At 36.4% G+C, this 23,033-nt stretch overlaps 1 protein-coding gene and 1 long non-coding RNA gene across 13 annotated transcripts in view; one reads left to right on the top strand and one right to left on the bottom strand.

Moving 5' to 3' along the window:
* The window catches only part of LOC105467643 (centrosomal protein 128), a 458,395-nt gene that overhangs the window by 7,582 nt on the left and 427,780 nt on the right, over window positions 1–23,033 (bottom strand). For 9 of the 11 annotated variants that reach the window (XM_071099786.1, XM_071099789.1, XM_071099779.1 and 6 more), the window contains 2 exons: window positions 16,391–16,499; window positions 7,949–9,058 (listed from right to left, as the gene is read on the bottom strand). In XM_071099786.1, coding sequence (XP_070955887.1) covers window positions 8,955–9,058; window positions 16,391–16,499 — 213 coding nt within the window. In that variant the 3' untranslated portion in view covers window positions 7,949–8,954. Of the gene's footprint in view, window positions 1–4,573; window positions 4,716–7,948; window positions 9,059–16,390; window positions 16,500–23,033 lie in introns of those variants that run through there. The other 2 variants (XM_071099781.1, XM_071099780.1) reach the window with 2 other exon arrangements.
* The window catches only part of LOC139364229 (uncharacterized), a 75,451-nt gene that overhangs the window by 29,955 nt on the left and 22,463 nt on the right, over window positions 1–23,033 (top strand). Inside the window, exons 3-4 of one of the 2 annotated variants that reach the window (XR_011625676.1) lie at window positions 8,959–9,066; window positions 16,418–16,539. This is a non-coding gene — a long non-coding RNA (uncharacterized lncRNA). The remainder of the gene's footprint in view (window positions 1–8,958; window positions 9,067–16,417; window positions 16,540–23,033) is intronic. The other variant, XR_011625677.1, reaches the window with a different exon arrangement.

Here is a 23,033-nt window from a genome sequence, read left to right as displayed (position 1 = left end):
ACACATTTGAAAGGACGAAAGAATACCACTCACATCCATGCTTTCAACATGAGGGTTACAGCCCACAGGAAGATTTTAACTTATTCTCCTTTAGATTCCTTCTTTGTTTCCAGTTCACTTGTAATGACTCTCCAAGAAGAGCAATAAAGTATTGAATATTTAGCCTGAACATCTGTTGGAACGAATATTGCATGGGAAAGTTTTTCTATATCTGCTCTGTGGTATCGGTGTCTACAACTGCACATTCCTCTAAGAAATACAGTCCCAAAAGAGAAAGGGTAGAGAAATCTGACCTCAATTGTGGTCATTAGTGTGAGAAATAACACATTGTCTGCAGCTCAAAACCAGTGGAATCAAGGTAGCCCCAGGAAGAAGTTGGCAGCCATTGTGGACAGCTGTCCCTCAGTGGCTCCAGTACTGCGTTGTTCTCACGTGAGATCTGTCTATGAGAAGTTCAGTCTATATCCAGTAATGGTTCTGAGAATCTGAATCTCATCTTCAATTAATACCCAACAAATGATACATTTTCACATACATATACACAAGATCCTTGCTTCTGGAAAGTAAAGGCTGCCCAAAAACAAAATGAGAAGAATCATTATTGGGTTGTATGGCTTTGCCTTTAGTATTTATCTCAAAATGGGTCAAGGATAACACGAGGGTCTTGGCTCTCTTATTTGATATTATCTCAATATACAGAACTTTTAGATCCCTCTTCCTTTCCAAAAATCCAATTTCATTCCTTTTTCTGAGAAGAGCAATAAACAGTGAAACATGAATGAGTAATGAAAGTTTAGCATAGTCAAGTCTAGTTGTACCAAGTTCAAATTGTGTATAACTATTATAATTGCTATTAGGAATTATGAATTATGCATACTGAAACCTGTAGGTCTAGTTAACCAACTTTATCAGCATACCAAGTAAATAAGTTATATAGAAATTCTTAAAAATCACAAAGTTAAGACTGGTAATATATACTAGAGACTTTTTTAGCCAATTAAATAAGATTTGGCACATGATAGGTCCACAAGAATTTAGTGATGAATGAATAAATGGACAGATGATTGAATTAAGGGAAATAATGCTTTCTTGAGTGGAAGGCCACTAGTGCTGAGGAAACTTAGGAATTGAAGTATGTAATTGTTGGCATATGTGCCTGTTCAATGATGGGAAGTTTTTCCAAAGTAGATAACAGCAGGTGTAATAAAATGCATGTGTATATTCATGTAGGCTGTTTTTAAAAGACATTATCTACATTACCACTTGGTACAAATTCCAAACCATAAAATCACTGAAGACATTGTAAACACAGTTTGAGGAGCTATGCTGTTTGCTCCATTTACTTGGTTTTGTTATTTATGCAAGACCTGTACATTCTAGTACTTTAACCGTTGCAATTGGCTGGAAGGGTGGGGAGTCCTTAGCAAAGCTTCTATTCTTGAAAATATTTAGACATTTTCGAATCGGAAAATTCTGGGTAGGTTTTCCTGTAGTCCATTCCTAAACAATAAGGGGAGGGGCATCAACTTGATTACAAACAAATATTTCATATTATCAATTATATTTAAGGGGGGTACACACTGTAAGATAAAAGGCCAAGACAAATCATATACGGCTATCAGCTATCAGTCTTTCAGGGACAACAAGATGGAAAGGTAGAAAAGAATCCCTGATCTTGATGTCGACATTGAAGTAAAGCTGGATGAGATTAAAAAATCAAGGAATCATCAAATTAAAATCTTCCTTCACATGACAATGTCAAAGTCTGGAAATGTTACCCTGAAACACAGTGGTTGACTGTGAGCCACTGGTATAGAGAAGAAAAAATGAAATTGCATGTGAAATGTCAATGTGGAATCATTGCCCCAAATCAGGTTGCTCTGAAGTTCCTGGGAGAGAGAAAACAGAATTACAACTTGACTCTAAAGACATTTGCAACCTTTATAATCAAATACTACTTCTGTCCTTCAAACCAAACAGAAGAACTATACTATAGGCCTTGATTTAATTGGATGTCTTGATGATGATCCTGATGAATGGGGAGAGTCCTGGCAGAGTCTTTTAGAAGGAGGAGGTGGGAAGTAACTTCTAGTAGTTAATCAAGCATTTTTGGAAATGACTTTAAGACCTTCACTTGGGTGAGCCTCAGGACTGAGTCACAGCTCAGACACCTGGGAGAACACATGATACTGGAAATCAAATTAAAAAGAAAATACTCTTGTACTCCACCTGGAAAATAGCCACTTTCATATTTTTGTTTTGGGATAGGCACTAAAACTCAGAGAAGACTATAATAAAATGAATGTCAAGGCAGGGTTCTTGAAGTTGACCATTGATCAGAATCACCTGGAGGATTTGTTACAGCATAGATCGTTGGCGCCATCCCCAAAGCTTCTGAATCAATAGGTCTGGGGATAGCTAGAGAATATGTAATTCTAACAAGCACCCAGGTGATACTGCTGCTGCAGGTTTTGAGACCACCCTTTGTGAACCATTGCTTTCAGGAATCGTTGAACAAAAGGATATGTATCTTCCTCGCAAAACTATGATTTACCCTCAGTGGAATCCAATCCGTGAGTTTACACGCAGTTAAAATTAAGAAATGAGCAATGACCACCACTGTTAATTTGGAACAGTCAAACTAACCTCACAAAAGACTTCTCCAATGGAAAAAAAAATGGGAAACTCTTTCCACGGTACACACTGGCTTTATTGGCTGTGGTCTTGGTCAAAGCACAGAATGAACCTTGGCCAGCAGCATGAGGTCTCTCAAGCTGCAGCTGTTGGGTGGAGGCTGCTCTGCCAGTGACTCTGGGCAGGAAGTGCCTCGTTAGAACTGTTGCATCTATTTTACTAAGGCCAGAGGGGGGAAAAGAAAGAAAGAAAGAAATCTGTAGGTTTCTCCAAACCTCTTTTAATGCCCACCTTCCTAAAGCCACCATGTTAGATGACTTTGCTACCCATCACTGTTTTATTTCTGGTAACTAACAGCTTGAGGTTCATTAAGATGGGAAGTTTCAAATATGCTAAGTCATAAATCAAGCCTGTATCTTCACTCACAGTGGAATTAATGACAGCATAAATAAAATGAAAATCCAAAATGACAGACAAGCACAGGGCACCCCGAATGAAAAACATCAGAAAGCTGATCACTTTGCACCCAGATCCAAACTGCTAGCCAGCAGTCTATAAAGAACATGAAGGATTAGCGCAACTTTCATCAGAAATGTGACTTTATAGAGCACATCAAGTTCAACAGGACTTCTCACAATGCTTCTTTCCAGGACCCTGCATCACATAAAGGATGAGGTGCTACCACAGTTTTTTCCTTCCAGTAAACAGTTTAAAATGTGTGTTATTAAAGGCAACCCAGCTTCCTCTGTGTTCATATCATTTTACAGAACTCCTGCCATCCTTCATTCCCTTACCCAGCTAAGTGCTGAGCAACAATGGACAAACAAAATCTAAACTAGCATAACCACTACCCTAGGGATAACACTGAATAAGAGTTATGCAGTATGATCTGATAATAGCTGGCTTCAAGAGCTAAGAAGAAAAGGGAGGAAAGAAGCTTGTAAAGGGGATATATTTGAAATTGTAATTTTAAATCAAATGTGCAATTGGACACACATTTTGGGAATTGCTCTTTTGGCTATTAGGTGATGAAGGTGATACGAATAGGTTCTCTGATATATGAAGTACCTACAAATACTGTATTAAAAACAGCTGTGTATTATCATACAAGGATGAAGAGTAATGATCTTATTTTACCAAGAGAAGTCTTTCACACCTGGTTAATAGATCAGCTCACATCTTAAGAAAAATAACAAAAGTGTTTCATGTAATAATCTCACTAACTCCTTATGCTTGCGATTATCCTGTTATCTTAAAATACATGCACAGGGCAAGTGAGTATGACTCTAGCCCACAGGTGGGCCCTAAGAAAGGACAGAAAGTTGCTTCTAAAGATCACCGAGGAGAGGACTGGATACCGGAGAAGGATATCAAAGAGAGCCAGACTGGGAGAGATGAAATATTTCCAATAGAAATACAGTATCTCAAGGACAAAGAGATGCACTGTTTCGAAGTACAAATTTTCGCATTATTGGCAAAGTGTCTCGCACTTTTGAAAGCCATTTGAATGCTTGGTGGCTTCAAATGACTCACAAGTACACGTGACTCGGTTTAAAAATTTGTAAGAAAAAAAACTGTATAATTTGATGGAAAACCTAATACTATCAAAATTAAACTTGGCATTTTTTTTAAGCAAGCATGATTTTAAGAAAATATTAAATCATTATGTAAAGAAGATTGTGAGCTAGTGATTAAGGAACATATAACATTATCCTACTTTCCCTCAGAATGTTTTTTTACTTTTAAATTGTAACATCCGAACTGTTGGTAGTTCAGTATCCACTAGTTTTGTTAAAATATATATATATATTGCCTCAAGCCAGTATTCTGATCTTTATTTCCAATGAAGTATACAGCTAAGATGACATAGAGTTCCAATATGTAAGGATAAATTGTAACTTTAATTTTATTTAAATAATACCAGTCAAACTGCTTCACTAAAAGTAATTAAAAATGAGAGGGCGACAAGTTGTGGGGTCATATGGGGCAACAGAAGATAGACAGCCTAGCATCTGTCTGTTTGAGAAAAAGAGAGCATTCGTCCAGAGAATGGCAATTGGCAACTGTGTAACTTCAGTTTCCTGAAACATAGCAAGTTATGTTGTAAGTACAGGTGATAGATATTGCAAGGCTCTGTTTGGACTATAGTAGCATTTCCCACCTCCCAACATTCTCATTTATATGCTCAGAGACATTAGGTTCTACATTATAAAAAATGGAGGCCATCAGATGATATATTGTTTCAAACATCTTCCTGAAAGGCAGCTAACATGTAGCTAACATGCAGTTTAGAAATCCAGTATATTCCTGTAGAGAGCAAGTTCACATCCACAATTATCACAGGGCTTTGCACCCACATCAGAATCCAGCTATGTTAGAGAAGAAAAGATGTCCAACCACAGAAGTATCCCTAGGGTTTTAGTCATAAGAATGGCCAAAGACATATGCAATATAAATCATTTCCTAATTTGCTACTTCTGAAAAGAAATGCAGGGGCTACAAACCCTAAAGTTGGCCCTTATAGTGTGGGTCGAACAGTTACTAGATTTCAGAGGTCCACAGTAGGGGCTATCCTGGTAGAACACTAAGGGTGACTTGTGCTGGGCTTGAATTTAGGTAGGATATGGCCATAGGTTTAGATATAGCAGGAGAAGCCAATAGGGGCAGATGAGGGCCAGATGAGGTTAGAACTAGAAGGTGCGGCTGGTTTCGCCAAAGAGCAGATTGGTTTACTTTGTTACTAATCAAAAGCTAGGGTGAATTTTCTGAATTTATTTGGGGGCTTGGAATCTAAAGTTCTGCTTTTCCATGTAAGCATTTCTTCCAGCCTTAAATTAGATGTGTCGTGTTTTGTAAGGAAATGAAACTAAATGGAATCTTTCGTGGTTTAAATTTCTTTTGTCAAATAGGGATAAGTTGATATGTTTCTATTGCTAAACATTTGAGAACTTAAACGTTGAAAGATGGAGCTATTTTCATATCATACTTTGGTGCATGAAATGCCTTTATATACAAACTTTCCCAAATTTCCTTTCCAGCTAAGGTTCATAATTTAGTTTTGATCCAAGAAAACCAGATGCTTTCGTGAGAACAGCTTCCTCATTTGAAGGCCATGAAAAATCACAAATTTTCTGTTTTGTTTTAAATTGAGAGAAAACACTGGAACAGTCTGTCTGGGGAGGGGGTGTAAGACTCTTGGAAAATTACTCAAAGATCATTCACATTCTTGGCTACCATAGGATGTGTAGCTGCATTTATAATAAGAACAAATCCTGAGTAAAACAATTTGAGGTATTTATTCCTTCCTAAAAAAAAAGAGTTTGCTAAGTAAATGTGCCATCTCCTTATATGTTAGAATTTGGTCCTATTTTAAACACGATGTGTTATCTAACTACAAAATTCAATACAGATTAGAGAAAATGTAACAACTACTAAATGGCTCTAAATGTACTTTGCATATCACTGAACCGAGACTCAAAATGAAAAATGCACTTACCATACTTGAAAGGAGAAAAATGAAGAAAAGTAGGTTCATTTTCTTAAGTAGGTAGGCATTTTTTATACATGTAAACTTTAAATGCTGTATGTGTACTATTTTATTAAGTTACAGATTTTAGCTCTTTATTAGTAAAAATAGGTAGGTAAACTATAACAATAAGAAAAGTTAGTGGTTCTGAGAAACTGGGTGCATAAAACGTTACATAACCAACTGGTTTTCAGCCTTCCAGTCAGACACTAGTCAAAGAAATAATATGACCTTAGCCAATGGGAAAAACATCAAGCCAGATTTCTCCCAGCTGTGTTTCTCCCCCTGTAGCCTTCAGCAACTTCAGTGGAAGTTCAGTGTGTTTAGGGAGAAAGATGGCCAGAAGAATCAAATTATTAAACCAAAAAGGTCAACCTTCAAATTAAGTATTGGACCGGGCTTACTGCAGAATAAGGTTTATCCTTCCCAGTGTCCCTGTGCTACAAGCAATATGGTGGACCAGCTACCATTCAAACAGGGCCGATATCCCATGTAATGGAGGCTATCCTGCCAAAAGGGTGAGTAAAGGAAAGAAGTTGTTGGCTTTAAGATGCACAAATCAAGCTATTAATGTTTCCTTGGCATTCTTTTTGATTTCCAACTCAAGGGTAGGGTAACTGCAAGAGATAGGAAAAATCCTCAGAGGAGACAGGTCCCTGGATTCAATTCTATATAAATAGGAGGCCAAGGAATTTTGAAAAATTATTGTTCACAAAAAGTTGACTTTGCCTTTGAAGTTCTTGTGTGTTCCATATTTAAGTCAGACACCTTCATTCATCCAACAGTAGCACAGGGCATTCAATAACATGATATAATGGGTTTTTTTTTTTTTTTTAGATTGAAAAAGTTATTTCATAAGATTCCTCTCCATTCTGTTATAAAATCACTGGCTACTATGTTTTCAAGGATTTCTCAAGTAAATAATTTGAGTTACTTTACATTTTCAGGTCTAATTGGTTTGGTGCAATTTTTTTTAAGTGAACACAGATGCACTAATAATGGTTTAAATCAGTTCTTATTGAAGAGAATGGACTGCATGAAGGCCCTACTAATACATAAAAGAAAAAGTTATTTAACTAACATTTATCCATAGGATTTAAATAAAACCTGTTGATTTTCCCTCGTATATTCTTCTCTGCTGGTTATTTAGGACCAGGGAGATAAAATATTTTGATGTTGGTCAAACCATCAATGGAAATAAATTCTCAATACTTTAAATATTACCATACAGTGATATAGTTTATATGGAACACCAGGACTGTGAGTCACACTGCATGGGATACTCCTAATAAATCCTCGTAATGCTCATTAGTACATTACATTGCTCTGAGAATTCCTGAAGTTAGATAAAAGAAAACCAAATCTGTTTAACGTTGTCTAACCCCAAATTTCTCCAGCTACCCTGAACAAATCACTCCTGTTTTCATGTAATTCCTAATGCCAACCAAACTTTGCGACGTGCATACCTGTTTTTGTATCTCATTTTTTCCTCCTAGCACAATGACTGGCATATAGTAAGAACTCAAAAGATTTTTAAAATGCATAAATGATAAAGATGCATAGCTATACTCTCAGGTTACATAGCTTGTGTTACGCAATTTTTGGATATGAGATATCTTCATGTTCTATAGGAAGAGTTGCATTCAATTTCATGGAAAGAGGTTGCCATTTTTTTCTTCAGTACCATCAAATACGGTAAGTTAGCACAACATATCTTGAGCGGAAGAATCTTTATGAAATGTGAGAACTCTAACGAGCAAGTGTACTTTAACGAACACAAAATAGTAATGCATATTACAAAGGTATTGCTTTATTGTCCTTGTCTGTGCAGAATCCATGACCCAGTAGGATTCAGTTCCTGAAAGTTTACTATTACTTAGCATTTACTATAAATCTTTCTCCACTAGGAGATCAGCACGTAAAGGGAATATGTTCTTAAACACTTTGATGAAAAAAGTTGGGATGGTAGAAGCAGATAGTACCAAATTATACAAGATTATATACATATCTCATGGACAAAGGAGTTTGGTGCTATGATTTTAGTCACAGTAAACCAAAGACGGTCCAGGATATGACTGAAGTGATCACAGTAGGATATTTGGCCACAAAAAGACAAATAAATAAATTGTGCTATGAATTCTTCACAGTGCTCAACAGTTCAGATATCATTTATGAATTCTTTATTGCTATTAAAAATGGATGATTGGAAATAATTTTCAGCTACTGTATGTAGTTGTGGACTGCTGAGATGATGGATATAAAAGTCCTGAGCATTTATAAAGTGGCCTGTCTAATGTTATATATGCACATCTCCATGACATGTTATAACACATGATAATTTATTAGGGAGAAAGCATTTTTCAAAAAATCAGTTGTATATAAATGCTCCCTGAATCTAAAGTGCTGGCAACTTTTGCCTCAAGGGTAACTCATTTTCCTTCTTTTTAGCCAGTAATTTTTGAAAGGCCTCAATTAGAAATCCAAATTTTGGTTGGGAAAATGTGACTGACCACACTTGAAAAAGGAAAATACAAAGTGAAAAAAATACCATTCTTTCTGTGCTAGTATAAGTTGCAAATAAATTAGCTGCACATCATTCATGAGCTGATATTATTTGGACTGGTTTACCATTTACAAGAACCAACAGTATTGTCACTTTTGTCAATGTTTGGCAATACCAAAGAGCCAAAGTTGCAGGTATGTCTGTTAGATAATCTGGGCCAAATTGCTGTAAGAATAGAGATGTTATTGTTTGTAAAACACTCATGTAAAATAACAAATTACATTTGTTTTTTTAGCTCTCATATTCCTCTTTTTTGGATTGTGAACTTGTTCCATTCATTGTGGCATCTTCCTTGTTTGAAGCTGAATCTGGAGCAACAGTTCTTTTGGTAAATGCTGGCAAGGTAAGAAGAAAAAGAGAAATAAACCTAGGTGAATATAAAACTGGCCTAAAAAATTAATTTTGCAGAAGGTAGTTAATGTATCATGGTATTTGATCTAGTTTTCTATAATTAAACTTCACAGGGACTAAGATACCTTCAACCTAAGAATAAATACATCCAATTTATGACATTTAAAAAAAAAACACATGAGAATTAAAATTTTTCTTTTATTTGAAGAATACCTGAGAGTAAAAAGTGTGTGCTTCGTCAGGATACAATGATAGAAACCACACATGGGTGCACGCACACACACATATGCACACTCGCACAGAATTTTAGAGGCAGAAATCTTAAGGGTTCCTTTTTATGGAATCCTCTTTGTTACAACTTCTAGTCTACTGAAAGTAACCTGGAGTCTGAGTGTACTATTCTTTTACTATCTCTTACCCCTCGTCTGAGCTATAGATGCCTGTATCCAACTGTCTGTGTGAAATCTCTCCTGTTCTCTACTCTCTGATGCCTGCTCATTCCTTACTCTTCTCCAACTTGAAAAATGATACGCCCATCTGCCCAGTTTCTCAAACCGTGGTTCCTCTCTTCCTTTGTCCTGTCCGACCCATCCATTCAGTTTAAGAGTGAGCTCTAATGACTCTCCCTACCAATTTCACCTGAGTCGTGATTCACACCATCCCCATTACTGTCACCACAGCCCCCAAGTCACCATTTTCTCTCTTTCTGTTTACTTCTTGCTCCCTTACGATCCTTTCTCCACACCACAACCACAGTCACCTTTCTGAAAAGTCAATCAAATTATGTCATTCTTCTGCGTGACTCCCTCAGCCTGCCCTTAATGGTCGCCCAGTGAACTCAGAATAAAATCCACACATCTGACTGTGGCTGCACCCTCTCTCTCACTCGCTCAGTAGCCCGTATCTCTAGGAGACCATGTCCCTTTCTTCTCCGGAGCTTTTGTACTTTTTGCCCCCACTATCAGGAAGACGCTTCCCATCCAATTTCAACTCAGCTGCTGCTTCTTGCCATTCGGGTTTCAGCTGTAACCTCCTCGGGAAGGCAGATCCTGATCATCAATCTAAATGAGTGCTCCTGTTCCAGGTACCTTCTGTCATTTCACCTTGATAGCACCAATCACCGTTTTAAATTATTTGTTTACTTGCTCGCTACCTGTTTCTCCATGAGATGACCTTGCCTGTCCTGTTCACTACTGTATCCTCCAGAACTGAACACTGGACATAGCGCACAGCCTTCTAGTAAATACTGGTTGAACAAGTGAATATAGTTGAGGGATTTTAAAATGACAGCCAACTGGGGATTTTCTAGCTGGTTTCTGGAGTGCCTCTAGAGAGTACCTTGTCAACTTGCAAAAATCAGAATTCAGTTATTTAAAAATATCCGGCATTTAACCGATCAGTAAAAAATACCTGAACCACAGTCACATAAAATAAACCTGTAAAATGAGAGACACAGAGAGACTGCACTTTCAGAGAATTAAATCCTTTAATGGACAAGAAACGATTTTATTGCCTTTATCAGTGTCCTAGTGTTTTCATTGCCATTGATCTTTGGCATTTTATTCTACAAGGCTGAGGACAGGCTACATATGAAGTATCTTCACAGTTAACCAGGTGGACCTTGAAGTATAACACAGAAACGAAAATAGTGTGCTATTCTTGCTGTGGATAAATTATTTTTCACCCTAGGGACTTAAACTACCATTAAGCACCTCAAAACACAAAGTGAGAATACTAACTTTTCTTTTTAGAGGAATGTATACTGAGTAAGAAAGTGAAATAGTATTTTTAAGCATCTTTCATTCATTTGCTTTTCTAAGAATATCAAATTTAAATAATATGTAAAATTCACTTCCAACTCCTATACTAATCCTTAGATAACATATTTTCCCCATGAAGAATAACAATTCTTTCCTTTTTGGTTCATTTATTTTAACAAACATTATGTTTTGGAATAGTTTTAGATTTACAGGAAATTTATAATATGCATTTATTTTTAAAATCTGGTTTGGAGACACCAACTCCACAAAGATTAAGCATTTCAGTCTTAAAAAACGAGAGATTTCTAGAAGTTGTCAGATTACTCTGGACCTCAGTGAAATCTGGTCTGGTCCCAGTCCTGGGATGTGATGGCTCTGTCCTGGAGTTGTGTTTCTTTAGTCTAAAAGGAGCTATACATAGTGACTAGTGGTCAGTTGCCACTTTTGAAAAGCAAAAATGACAGTTTCAAAAGCTGACATTATGTGTCTCTCTTACTAAGTCCCCACTGTCTACAGGCTGAAGGTAATGGAATCCAAGTCTTCTAAAAGAGTGTCCTGACTCATGGCCATAACTTCCAGCAAGCCAGGATAAATTTGGTAGTGATCATGGCTTTAAAGAATGGATTTCTGTGTTCCTATTTCCAATAGCAATATAAACTTACAATTTATACATTTCTTCCCTTCTTCCTGGCAGAAGGAATCTACCTTTTCTTGAATTGACCTGAACTACACAAAGCTGACATAAATTACTTCTTAAAACAAACTTTCATTAATGCTGGATCGCTTCAGAGACCACAAATTATGCAGTATTTTCCCATTTCCTTTGTTTTTTCCATGGTCAATGATTCTGTGCTTTAGTTTGGTCACAGTTTGACAGGGCATCTAAGTCAGCAGAATGAATGTCTTAGCATCTACAGCTTAAACGAAAGGGCCTCACTCAGTACAAATTCCGACTAGAGTAAGGAGCTGACTGTTCTGTGAGCCTAGAAACTCATGTCTGCCTAAGGACCTATGACTATCCACTCCCTAAGTCTCCATACAGATCTCAACTGCTCCAAACTCCAAACCCCAGCTTTCATGTTCCACCTGAAACTTAACAACAAAATTAGACATTTCCTAGTCAGACATAAAAGCTGGGGTTTTCTTAGTAACACTTGTCTTTGTAAGAATCATTTTTAGCCAAAGTGTATATACACATATCAGATAATACCAAAGGGTTACATAGAAAAGCAGGAGTTTCTTGTTCCACCTCTCTGATTTCCACAATCCCACTCCGAGAGTCAGCTCTGATGATCACCTCTTCTAGTTTTATTTTCTGTATTTATTTCATTTTTGTAAAACACGGAGAAGCTTATATTGCTATTTTTTGATTTATATTTTTAGACATTGTCCACACTCACCCCCTTCTCCTCACCCCATACTCCCAATATAGTTACATATGAGCTTTTAGTTATGTGACTGTTTACATTATTATGACTAAATATGGCTCATGAAAACATAGTAAGTATACTATGAAAACATTTCTCTTCTTGTTCATTTTTTTCTCCTTGGTTTATTAACTGACTCTTGTTTCATTTCTTTTTATTTGCTCTTTCTCTGTGACCATCGTGCTTCTAAGTGCTCAGTTCGATCTGCCATATGTCCACTAGTAGTCTTTTTTCTTAAGTGTTCAATCGTATCAGATAATCTATCAGTTTTTAGTTTGTTTCCTGCAAATTTTCTGGATAGAATCTTTCCTTTCTTCCTTCACTATGGCAGAACTGAAAAATATGAGTGTCCAGATTAAAAGTAGCTAGAAGAATAAATAAAACAAGACCCACCCTGAGGCACATCATCACAAACTCACTGGGGTGAAAGAAAAGATCCTAAAAGTTCCTGGAGCGAGGAGTAGAAAGGTTGTGGTAGGGTAGGAAGCAGGTGCAGAAGATGACTTCAAAGGAGTGACAGTCTCTATCTATGAATGAAGGATTTTTCAACAACACTGGATTTTGGAGGATAATTGTTCAATGACTTCAGAAAGAAAATCATTTTCAACTAGAATTTTATAGCCAGCTAAAATTTCAGTCAAATGTTAATGGAAGAAATCTATTTTTAGAAATACAAAGACTAGAAATATTTACCTCCTTTTCTTTCTTTCTTTTTTTTTTTCGATGGAGTCTCGCTCTGTTACGCAGGCGGGAGTGCAGTGGCATGATCTTGGCTCACTGAAACCTCTGCCACCCGGGTTCATGCTATTCTCCTGCCTCAGCCTCCTGGGTAGCTGGGTCTATCGGCGCCCATCACCACGCCTGGCTTATTTTTTGTATTTTCAGTAGAGATGGGATTTCACCATGTTAGCCAGGATGGTATCGATCTCCTGACCTCATGATCCTCCCGCCTCGGCCTCCCACCTCCTTTTCTTTTGTGTGCTGTAGAGGTAGGAGGTGGGACTAGACTCCAAAGGCAGGGCTTGGATACCTGCCCAAATTGAGGACTAGCTAAAACGGGTCTCAAGCAGAAGCACCTCCCCATAAGACACGCCCACAAGTGTGCCTGTCAGTTTATCATTGCCACGGCAACACCCGGAAGTTACTGCCCATTTTCCTGGCGACCACCCAATAACCTGAAAGTTACTACCCTCATCCTAGAAATTTTTGCATAAGCTGCCCTTCAGTTTGCATATAATTAAAAGTGGGTATAACTATGAGTGCAGAACTGCTTCAGGGCTGCTGCTCTGGGCACGCTGTCTATGGGGTAGTCCTGTTCTGTAAGCGGCAGGACCTCTGCTGCTGCTGTACACTGACGCTTCAATAAAAACTGCTGCTAACACCACCGGCTTGCCCTTGAATTCTTCCCTGGGTGAAGCCAAGAACCCGCCTAGACTAAGCCTCAATTTTGGGGCTTGCTTGTCCTGCATCACTCTTACAAAAGAAAGGAGTGAAACAAGAAAGAGGAAGGTGCAGGATCCGGGCACATGGGCATCTATATAGGAAAAGAGCGAAGGAAAATCTCAGCATGGCCGCCGTCAGTGGGTGTTTGTTGGGTGGGCCTGGCCACTCCTGGCCTCTTGTTCTGTTTTCTCTGTTCTCTCAAGACTCACATTAATCATCTATTGTCCCTCCTGAATTGATTTTCTAAAAATTTTATCTTTTCTCTCTATTGTCCCATTCTTTTTCTTTTTCTTCTCCTTTCTTTGTGGTTATTTCACATTGTTTTCCACCTTTCTGGTTTTCTTTTTTCTTTATGGAAATTATATTTTAAAATTCTGACACTGCTTAGTCTGTGTTCCTTTTTCATAGTATTTTGCCCTTGTTAAATTTAGTGGATATAATATTTTCTCTTATCTCTGAAAGGGTATTAATGATATTCTTTAAAACATCCTCTGTTTCCTCTATTACTCATTTGCTGTAAGTTCTGTTTTCCTCTTTGTTGGTCCTGGCATCTCTTCTTTTTCATTTTTCAATTTAAAGGGAGATTAAAGAAAAATTACAGGACAATTTCTAAAACTGAGCTGAAATTTTGCTACAAAAAAGAAGTACTCAGGGTAATCCTAATGTTTCTCACTGCTAATGTGCCCCATTATTAAAAACAGAAAACTTACGGCTTATCAGAAAAGCACAAAAGAATAAATATGTTTTCTAGAAATAATTATAATTCAATTACTTGAAAGTAATTAATGACAAGGTACTTATGATTAAATTTTTTAAAGTATTTTTGAAAATATGGGGATAAGTCTGGGAAGAAAATCATAAAACAAACTTGTACACGAGAAGAATAGTAAAACATAAGGCTATGGATTAATCAATTAATTAATTTTTTTACTAATTAAACTAATAAAGAGTTTTACTTTTTAGGCTAAATTTTTCAGTTAGATTTTACAATATAAACTATAATAAATGTTTTCTTTTTCAATTATGCTTTTGATATTTTTTCCTGTTTAACTTTCCTTTTCAGCCAGTGTATTTCTATAGAAACCTATCGTTGCTTGTGAGAACTGTATCTTAATTAAAGAAATGACCACAGTTGGTCATGAAATGCTAGTGTCAAAACCTAAATACAGGTTCTTTCACTGCCTATCATAGTAATAAATACAATTCCAAAAATCTTGATGTTTTCCATTTAATGTCTTCTAACCACTTCCCTCTAGGTGCCTTTCTAGGAAGGCTTATGAAGGTCATAATGGCAAAAGTAACAGCAGTATAACAAAGACCTCTGTGTTCACATCATGGTGTTGTTTATCTCCAGGCTCTTGAATGTCTTACTAGTTGGGACACTGTGATGTTTCATGGTGCTAAGTCCCTACTTCCTCCTCCATGCTTGTTTATATTAGAAGGACTTGGAGAAAATTTTCTATTGCTAAATATGAAAGAAAAAGAAAATTGGCCTATGTGTATATCAAATTCTGAGGTGCCATAACCAACTTGAGGTCCATATTAAAGGGTGGTTCTTGGATTATGTAGATACAAAGTCACTTGGGAAAATGATTAGGACAGGAAGAAAAAATGCTCTGCATTTAGAATAAAATAATCATGAAATAATGAAAATCCAAACCATTTATCAGAAACTGATAAATATTTATTCAATGAATCCATGAATATAAACCAGCAAAAATGAGAGTTATCACCCTTGGATTTGACCTACTTCCTAGTGGCTTATTTTGGTATTTTATTTTAGAGCAATATAGCTATTTTAAATGACAGAATTATCAAATTTAATGTACAATCCTACAGGCCCATGGTAAACTGAAGAGTGAAATTATTTCCTAAGTAAGAATCCATTAAATAACATTTGGATCCCAAAAGTTTAGATAAATGTGGACTTAACAAAAACAACTTACATGTATATTAATTTAATATTAATTGAATATTAGTTGAGTATTTACTATTTGCCAACTACTATATAGAGTGCCAAGGAAACAGTGGTGAACAAAACAGGCATTGCTCCTATCCTCAAGATAAAAAGAAAAATTGTAGCACACTGTGGGTGCTCATAACAGAGACTACACGGAAATTACATATAAGCTGAACCTTGAAGACCACATATAGGAGGGAATGGAGATGGCAGGGATAGATGGTGGCAGGTGGCATTTTGGGCCAATGGACTCATACCTTGTTGACATTGATGACATTTATCAAGATTTACAGAATATTCACAGAGTAAAATCTAGCAGTAATAGTATTCTTACTCTTTGTACAAGATTACATATTTCTCAACATTTATATTGCAAAGACCTTCAATTTTTTGATAATTTGAGTTTTATTATAAAATAACATTTTTTACTCACTCATCCATAGTTACAAGCAATCTCCAAACAAAAAATATGCCTAATTAAGATTTTAACCTTGGGTGGTTATTTAAGTTATTCTGAGAAGTATAAAGTCCAAAAAGGAGGGATTCTACATATTTTTAGTAAACTGTGTACTATTATGAATATCCTTGAACAATTTTTGTATGATTCATGAGGATTTTCTCAGACTTAAGAATATCACTATCATGTACTGGTCTTAAACTAATTTTTCCATGTGTTGCATTTTCTTAAATCTAATTTAAAAACGGGTACAGGACTTAATTACTTACAGTTCATGTATGAAAATCTTGGACTAGACAGGAAGCGACTGTGATCCTGCCAAGACGATGAGTGATCTAACCCATGAGTGTGGGAACCTTCTGGAAAGGTTCTGTCACCCTAAGGAAAAAAAGGCACAGCATTTCAATGATTACACAAGGTAAGGATCAAGACTCATTTAAATGTACTGAAGCTGAAATTAAATCTTAATATACAAGCTATGTTGTACATGCACAATTTAATATAACTATAATCACTGTAAAAATCAAATATGGGCAAGTTAAAGAAAATTTGGAAAAAAGGAGAAATCACCCATTGCTATAGCAGCATGACATATTTCTTTCCAGTCTTTTTTCCCCCATGAATAGAATTTATAAAACTTTGTGTTTAACTTAAACTTATGCCATAAACATTTTTGAAGTCATTATCTATCCTAACATTTAGCTTATGAGATACTCTTATACTATCCAGTGGATATACTATGTTTTACTCAGCCATATTTTATTGGCATTTAGGTGGTTTCCAATATTTTACCCATATACATGACACTGTGAGAAATATCTTTAGACATATAACCTTTTCCATATCTAGGACTATTCCTTATGACGAATTCTCATGAAAAAATACTGGGTCAATAAAAATAATTTTGATGTTTTAAAATACATTTAGGAAGACTGCTTTCTAGATTATATTCATCCTCTCACTCATTTAATAAATATTTAGTAAATGAAAATGAACCCAGAAAAGGTCCTTCTCCTTATGTATTATATGAATGTGTCCTTCTCCACATACCTCAGCTATAATGTTAAATAATTTTACTAATAAAATAAATAGATTTAAAATAGGTGTTTAATATACTTTCCTTTGATAAATAGTAAAACTGCACTTTCTTCCCATGAATGTTTCCTACTTATTTATCATACTTGTGATTTTTTTCCTTCTTTCACTCATTCATTCATTCACTCACAATAATTTATTGGGCACCTATGTGGTAGGCTAAGAGAAAGCAAGGCATTGGGGTCTACAGTCAGAAAGCCTTCAGGCTTGCAGAAGAGAAAGGCATTAAACAAATGACATGATTAAAAACTATGATAAGTGCTATAAAAACAGGTAATTACAGGAAGAACCAAGTTTAGATTTAGGATTCAGATAAGACCCCTCTGGGAGGTGATAGTTAAGGCAATGTTTGAATGTGGAATGTGAATCCACGAAATCAGCCAGGTGAAAATTTATTGGTGGGGCATGAGAAAGCGGAAGGTGAGGAGAAGGATCAGGGAGGGCAGTCAGGGAATAAAATTCCAGACTCAAGTAAGTGCAGAGGTGAGAAAGAGCTTGGTGTGTCTCAAGAACTGGAGGAAGGCCCCACAGCTTAGGTACACTGAGCCTGGAGGAAGAGATTACAGTGAGATCCAGGGCCATGCTCAGGATTTGAAACTTCTTTTTCTTTTAAAGTACAATCAGAAGGCAATCAGGACTTTAAAGGAGAAGGATGACAAACTTTATTTTTTTTTCCAAAGATTACTTGGGCCTCTGTTTGGAAAATGAATGGAAGCAGCACAGGATTGAAGTATGAATACCAGTTAAGACCATAACTGAGGATAACAGTGGGGTTCTAGGGAGATGAAGGCATCAAGAAATGTTGGCAAAAATTCCATATCTGTGGGTTAGGTGGCCCAGAAAGATTTCTCAAAATATGGTCCCCACATGGAGTAAGGCCTCATGTAACATGACCATCTGATGAATTAGCTGTCCTTCTCTATACCAAGTACCAACTATATTTTATTTCTGTGTCACATACAATGTACGTAAGTGCAAAAGAAAGGGCAAATATTTAAAAAAATGTTTTTAAAAGGTCCATATACTTTGAGCCAAAGGCACGAACATAATCCTCAGGTGGTTCAAGATCATTAGCTTTCACGTACCAAAGGGAGATGATATAGTTAGGGTATTTGCCCATGCCCCAATCTCAGGTTGAAGTGTACTCCCCAGTGTTGGCGATGGGGCCTGGTGGGAGGTGTTTGGGTCATGGGGGCGGATCCCTCATGGCTTGGTGCCGTCCTTGCAATAGTGAGTACTGGGGAGATCTGGTTTTTTAAGTGTGTGGCACCTCCCCTCACCTCTTGCTGCTGCTTTTGCCATGTGAAGTGCCTGTGCCTGCTTCACCTTCTGCCATGAGTAAAAGTTCCCTGAGGCCTCCCCCAAAGCCAAGCAGATGCCGATACCATGCCTGTAGAGCCTGCAGAACCGTGAGCCAATTTCTTTGTAAACTACCCAGGCTCAGGTATTTCTTGATAGCAACACAAGATCAGACTAATACAGGAAGTTAGCTAGATTTAAGATGAAGACCCTGAAGTTTTTAACCAAGTGATTTTCAATTTTCACTAATTATGGGAATTTCATAAGAAACTTGAAGTCATTCACTGCAGGATCTCTAGAAAGGAAAGGATATACATTATGCCCCAAATGTATTCCAACAACTACTTTAGAATGAGCTGACATTGGGCAACTAGAGACAGGTAAACTAGCTACTGGAGTTCAGATGTGACATACTACAGGTGTGGCTGGAATTGGAAGATGTATAAATGGAGAAGAGGGTTATCATCTCAACCAATGCTAGAAATCTCCACTGAATCATGGTTTTGATATAAATCATGGTTTTGAAAGAGAAAAGCATAATAAATGGTTTCCCACTAAAAGATGCTTTGATGATTAGAGGTCAATAAGGGAAAGCAAACACATTTTACTCACTGATGCCACAATTGAGAAAGACAGTGAGAGGAAAAGAGTAGAGACACAGGTTTGAGTATCCTGTTGAAACAGATGGTGTCATGGTGGCCTCAAAATGTGCCTACCAGAGGAAGGATGAATTAAACAAAGATATTTAAATACTATTCATTCTTCCTAAAAGGCATGGTTTTAAATTTCTAAAACAAAGTCAACTGGCATCAAAGCATTGGTTATATATTTTCTATTTAGAGAAAAATAATAATTTGTTATTCTTTTTTATTCTCTTTTGTTTTTTTGAGACAGAGTCTTGCTCAGTTGCCCAGGCTGGAGTGCAGTGGCACAATCTTGGCTCACTGCAACCTCTGCCTCCCAGGTTCAAGTGATCTTCCTGCCTCAGCACCCCCAGTAGCTGGGATTACAGGCATGTACCACCATGCCTAGCTAATTTGTATATTTTGTATTTTTAGTTGGTCAGGATGGTCTCGAACTCCTGACCTCAGGTGATCCACCTGCCTTGGCCTCCCAAAGTGCTGGGATTACAGGCGTGAGCCACAGTGCCTGGGCTAATTTAAATTTTTAATGATAAAGCCAGCTACTTGGCATATGACAGTCAAAATATGGCACTGACATATTTCATTCTAGCAAATTTTAAAAATATGGGGAAAATTCTGGAGAAAAATTATTCAACAAATATTTTAAAATAAAAACTTATTAGCATAATTTAAGGATACATTTTCCCAGGTCTTACTTATAAATATCTGTTTATATGGAGATCACCTTCGTTGACAATTTTGTTTCCTATTTTTTCATAGGAATTTTCTCTATCATGATCATCGTTATCATTATTAGGGTTATTTAGTATTTTAGTTTACTAATCTCATATTGTTCAAAATTTACAATTGATTTCAGTATTCTCTGTTATAAATAATGATTTGATAAACATCTTGGTATAAAAACTTTTGTCCATATTTTCATGTATTTAATATAAATTCCTAGAATTGAAATTACTGAATGATACATTTTAAGGCTTTAAAAAATATCAATTTCATTTTAGTTGAAAAATTTATTGGTAGAGTTATTCATAACATTTACTAAACATACGTTGTTAAAAATTATTTAAAACCTTTTTATGGGTACAAAATAGGTGTGTATATTTATGGAGTACATGAGGTATTTTGATACAAGCATACAGAGTGCAATAATCCTGTATTAGTCTGATTTCACACTGGATAAAGAACTACCGGAGACTGGGTAGTTTATGAAGAAAAAAGGTTTAACTGATTCACAGTTCCAGACGGCTGGGGAGGTCTCAGAAAACTTACCATCATGGCGGAAGGAGAAGGGGAAGTAAGGGCCTACTTCACATGGCACCAGGAGAGAGCGAGCATGGGAAACTGCCACTTTGAAAACCATCAGATCTCATGAGAACTCCCTCATCATCACAAGAACAGCATGGGGAAAACCACCCCCATGATCCAATGACCTCCCATTTGGTCCCTGTATACCTAGAAGTGGGATACCTAGCTGGATCATCTAATAGTTCTACTTTTTGCTTTTCGAAACTCCTCCATACTGTTCTCCACAGTGGCTGTACTAATTTACATTCCAACCAACAGTATATGGGGGTTCCTCTTTCTCCACATCCTTGCCAGCATTTGTTATGGCCTGTCTTTTGGGTAAAAGCCACTTTAACTGAGGTGAGATGATATCTTAGAATTGTGATTTACATTTCTCAATGATCTTGAGCCCATTTCCTACACCTGTTTGCCATTTTATGTCTTCTTTTGAGAAATGACTATCCAGATATTTTGCCTGTTTTTAAATCAAATTATTAGGTTTTATCCTCTATGGAGTTGAGTTCCTTATGTATTACGGTTATTAATCCCTTATTAGATGGATAGTTTGCAAAAATGTTCTCCTATTCTGGGGTTGTCTTTTCATGAGGCTGATTGTTTTGTTTAATGTGCAGAATCTTTTTAACTTTATGTGATTCCAGCTCTCCAGCTTTGGTTGTCTGTACTTCTGGGGTATTCCTCAAAGTCTTTGTACAATCCAATATCCTGGAGAGTTTCTTTTTTCTTATAGTTGCTTCATAATTTGAGGTCATCTATGTCTTTAATTCATTCTGATCTGAATTTTGTATATGATAAGAGATATACATTCTAGTTTCATTTTTCTGCATATAAATATCCAGTTTTTACAGTAATATTTATCAAAGAGATTGTCTTTTCCCCCAATGTATGTTCTTGGAAACTCTGTCAAAAATAAGTTCACTGTAAATGTACGGATTTGTTTCTGGGCTCTCTATTCTGTTCCATTGGTCTATGTGTCTGTTTTTATGCCAGCAACCTGCTGTTTTGGTTACTATAGCTCTGTAGTGTAATTTGAAGTCAAGTAATGTGATTCCTCCAGCTTAGTTCTTTTTGCTCAGGATGGCTTTGGCTATTCTGGGTCTTGTGGTTCTATATAAATTTTTGGATAGTTTTTTCTATTTCCATGAAGAATGTCATTGATCTTTTCACATGAATTGCACTGAATTTGTAGATTGCTTTGGGTAGTATGGACATTTCAACAGTATTTTTACAATCCATGACTATAAAATATCTTTCCATTTTTTGTGTGTGTGTCCTCTTCAATTTCTCATATCAGTGTTTTATAGTTTTCATTGTGGAGATCCTTCACTTCTTTGGTTATGTGTATTCCTAGGTATCTTATTTGTGGGTACTGTAAATAGGATTACTTTTTTGATTTCTTTTTCACATTGTCCACTGTTGGAATATAAAAACGCTACTAATTTTTGTGTGTAGATTTTGCATCCTTCAAATTTACTGAATTAGTTTAACAGTTCTAATAGCTTCTCGGTACAGTCTAGATTTTTTCAAGTAGAAGATCATATCATCAGCAAACAAGAATAATTGACTTCTTCCTTTCCAATTTGGACGCCCCTTATTTCTTTCTCTTCTCTGATTGCTCTGAACTAGGACTTCCAAGGCTGTGTTTAACAGCTAGGGAAAGTGGGCATCCTTGTCTTCTTACAGGTCTTAGAGGAAGGGTTTTCAGTTGTTTCTTGTTCAGTATAATACTAGCTGTGGGCCTGTCATATATGACTTTTATTGTGTTGAGATATGTTCCTTTTAAAATCCCTCTAAAACCTGAGTTTTTTGAGGCTTTTTAATATGAAGGATGTTTAATTTTATCAAATGCTTTTTCATTTGAAATGATCATGTGAATTTTGTCCTTCATTCTGTTGGTATGATGTATGACACTGGTGGATTTGTGTATGTTAAACCATTTTTGCATCCCTGGTCTATTATGAATAATCTTTTTAATAGATTATTGAATTTGGTTTGCCGGAATTCTGTTGGAGATTTTTTTCATCAATGTTCATCAGAGATATTGACCTGTGGGTTTTTTTTTTTTTTTTTTTTTTTTTTTTTTTTTTTATGTGTCTTCTTCTGGTTTTGGTGTCAGGGTAATACTGGCCTCACAGAATGAGTTTGGAAGTATTCCCTCCTCCTCTATTCTTTGAAATAGGTTGAGTAAGACTGGTATTAGTTCTTTAAGTGTTTGGTAGAATTCAGCAGTGAAGCCATCAAGTCCCAGGTTTTTCTTTGCTGGGAGCCTTTTTACTATGGCTTCAATCTCATTACTTGTTATTGGTCTATTCAGATTTTGGATGTTTTCAGGAAGTTCAATCTTAGTAGGCTGTATATGTCTAGAATGTATCCATTTTATCTAAGCTTTCCTATTTATTGGCATATAGTTACTCATTGAAGTCTCTAATGATCCTCTCTGCAGTATCAGGTGTAATGTCTCCATTTTCATCTCAGATTTTATTTATTTGGGTCTTTTCTCTCTTTTTCTTATTGTGGCTAAAGATTTGTCAATTTTATCTTTTCAAAAAAAACCTTTTTGTTTAGTTGATAT

Source organism: Macaca nemestrina, chromosome 7 (genome assembly GCF_043159975.1).
Source record: "Macaca nemestrina isolate mMacNem1 chromosome 7, mMacNem.hap1, whole genome shotgun sequence".
In the NCBI taxonomy this organism is placed as follows: Eukaryota; Metazoa; Chordata; class Mammalia; order Primates; family Cercopithecidae; genus Macaca; species Macaca nemestrina.
Note: the sequence above shows the minus strand (reverse complement) of the source record. Positions and strands in the feature narration are given on the sequence as shown.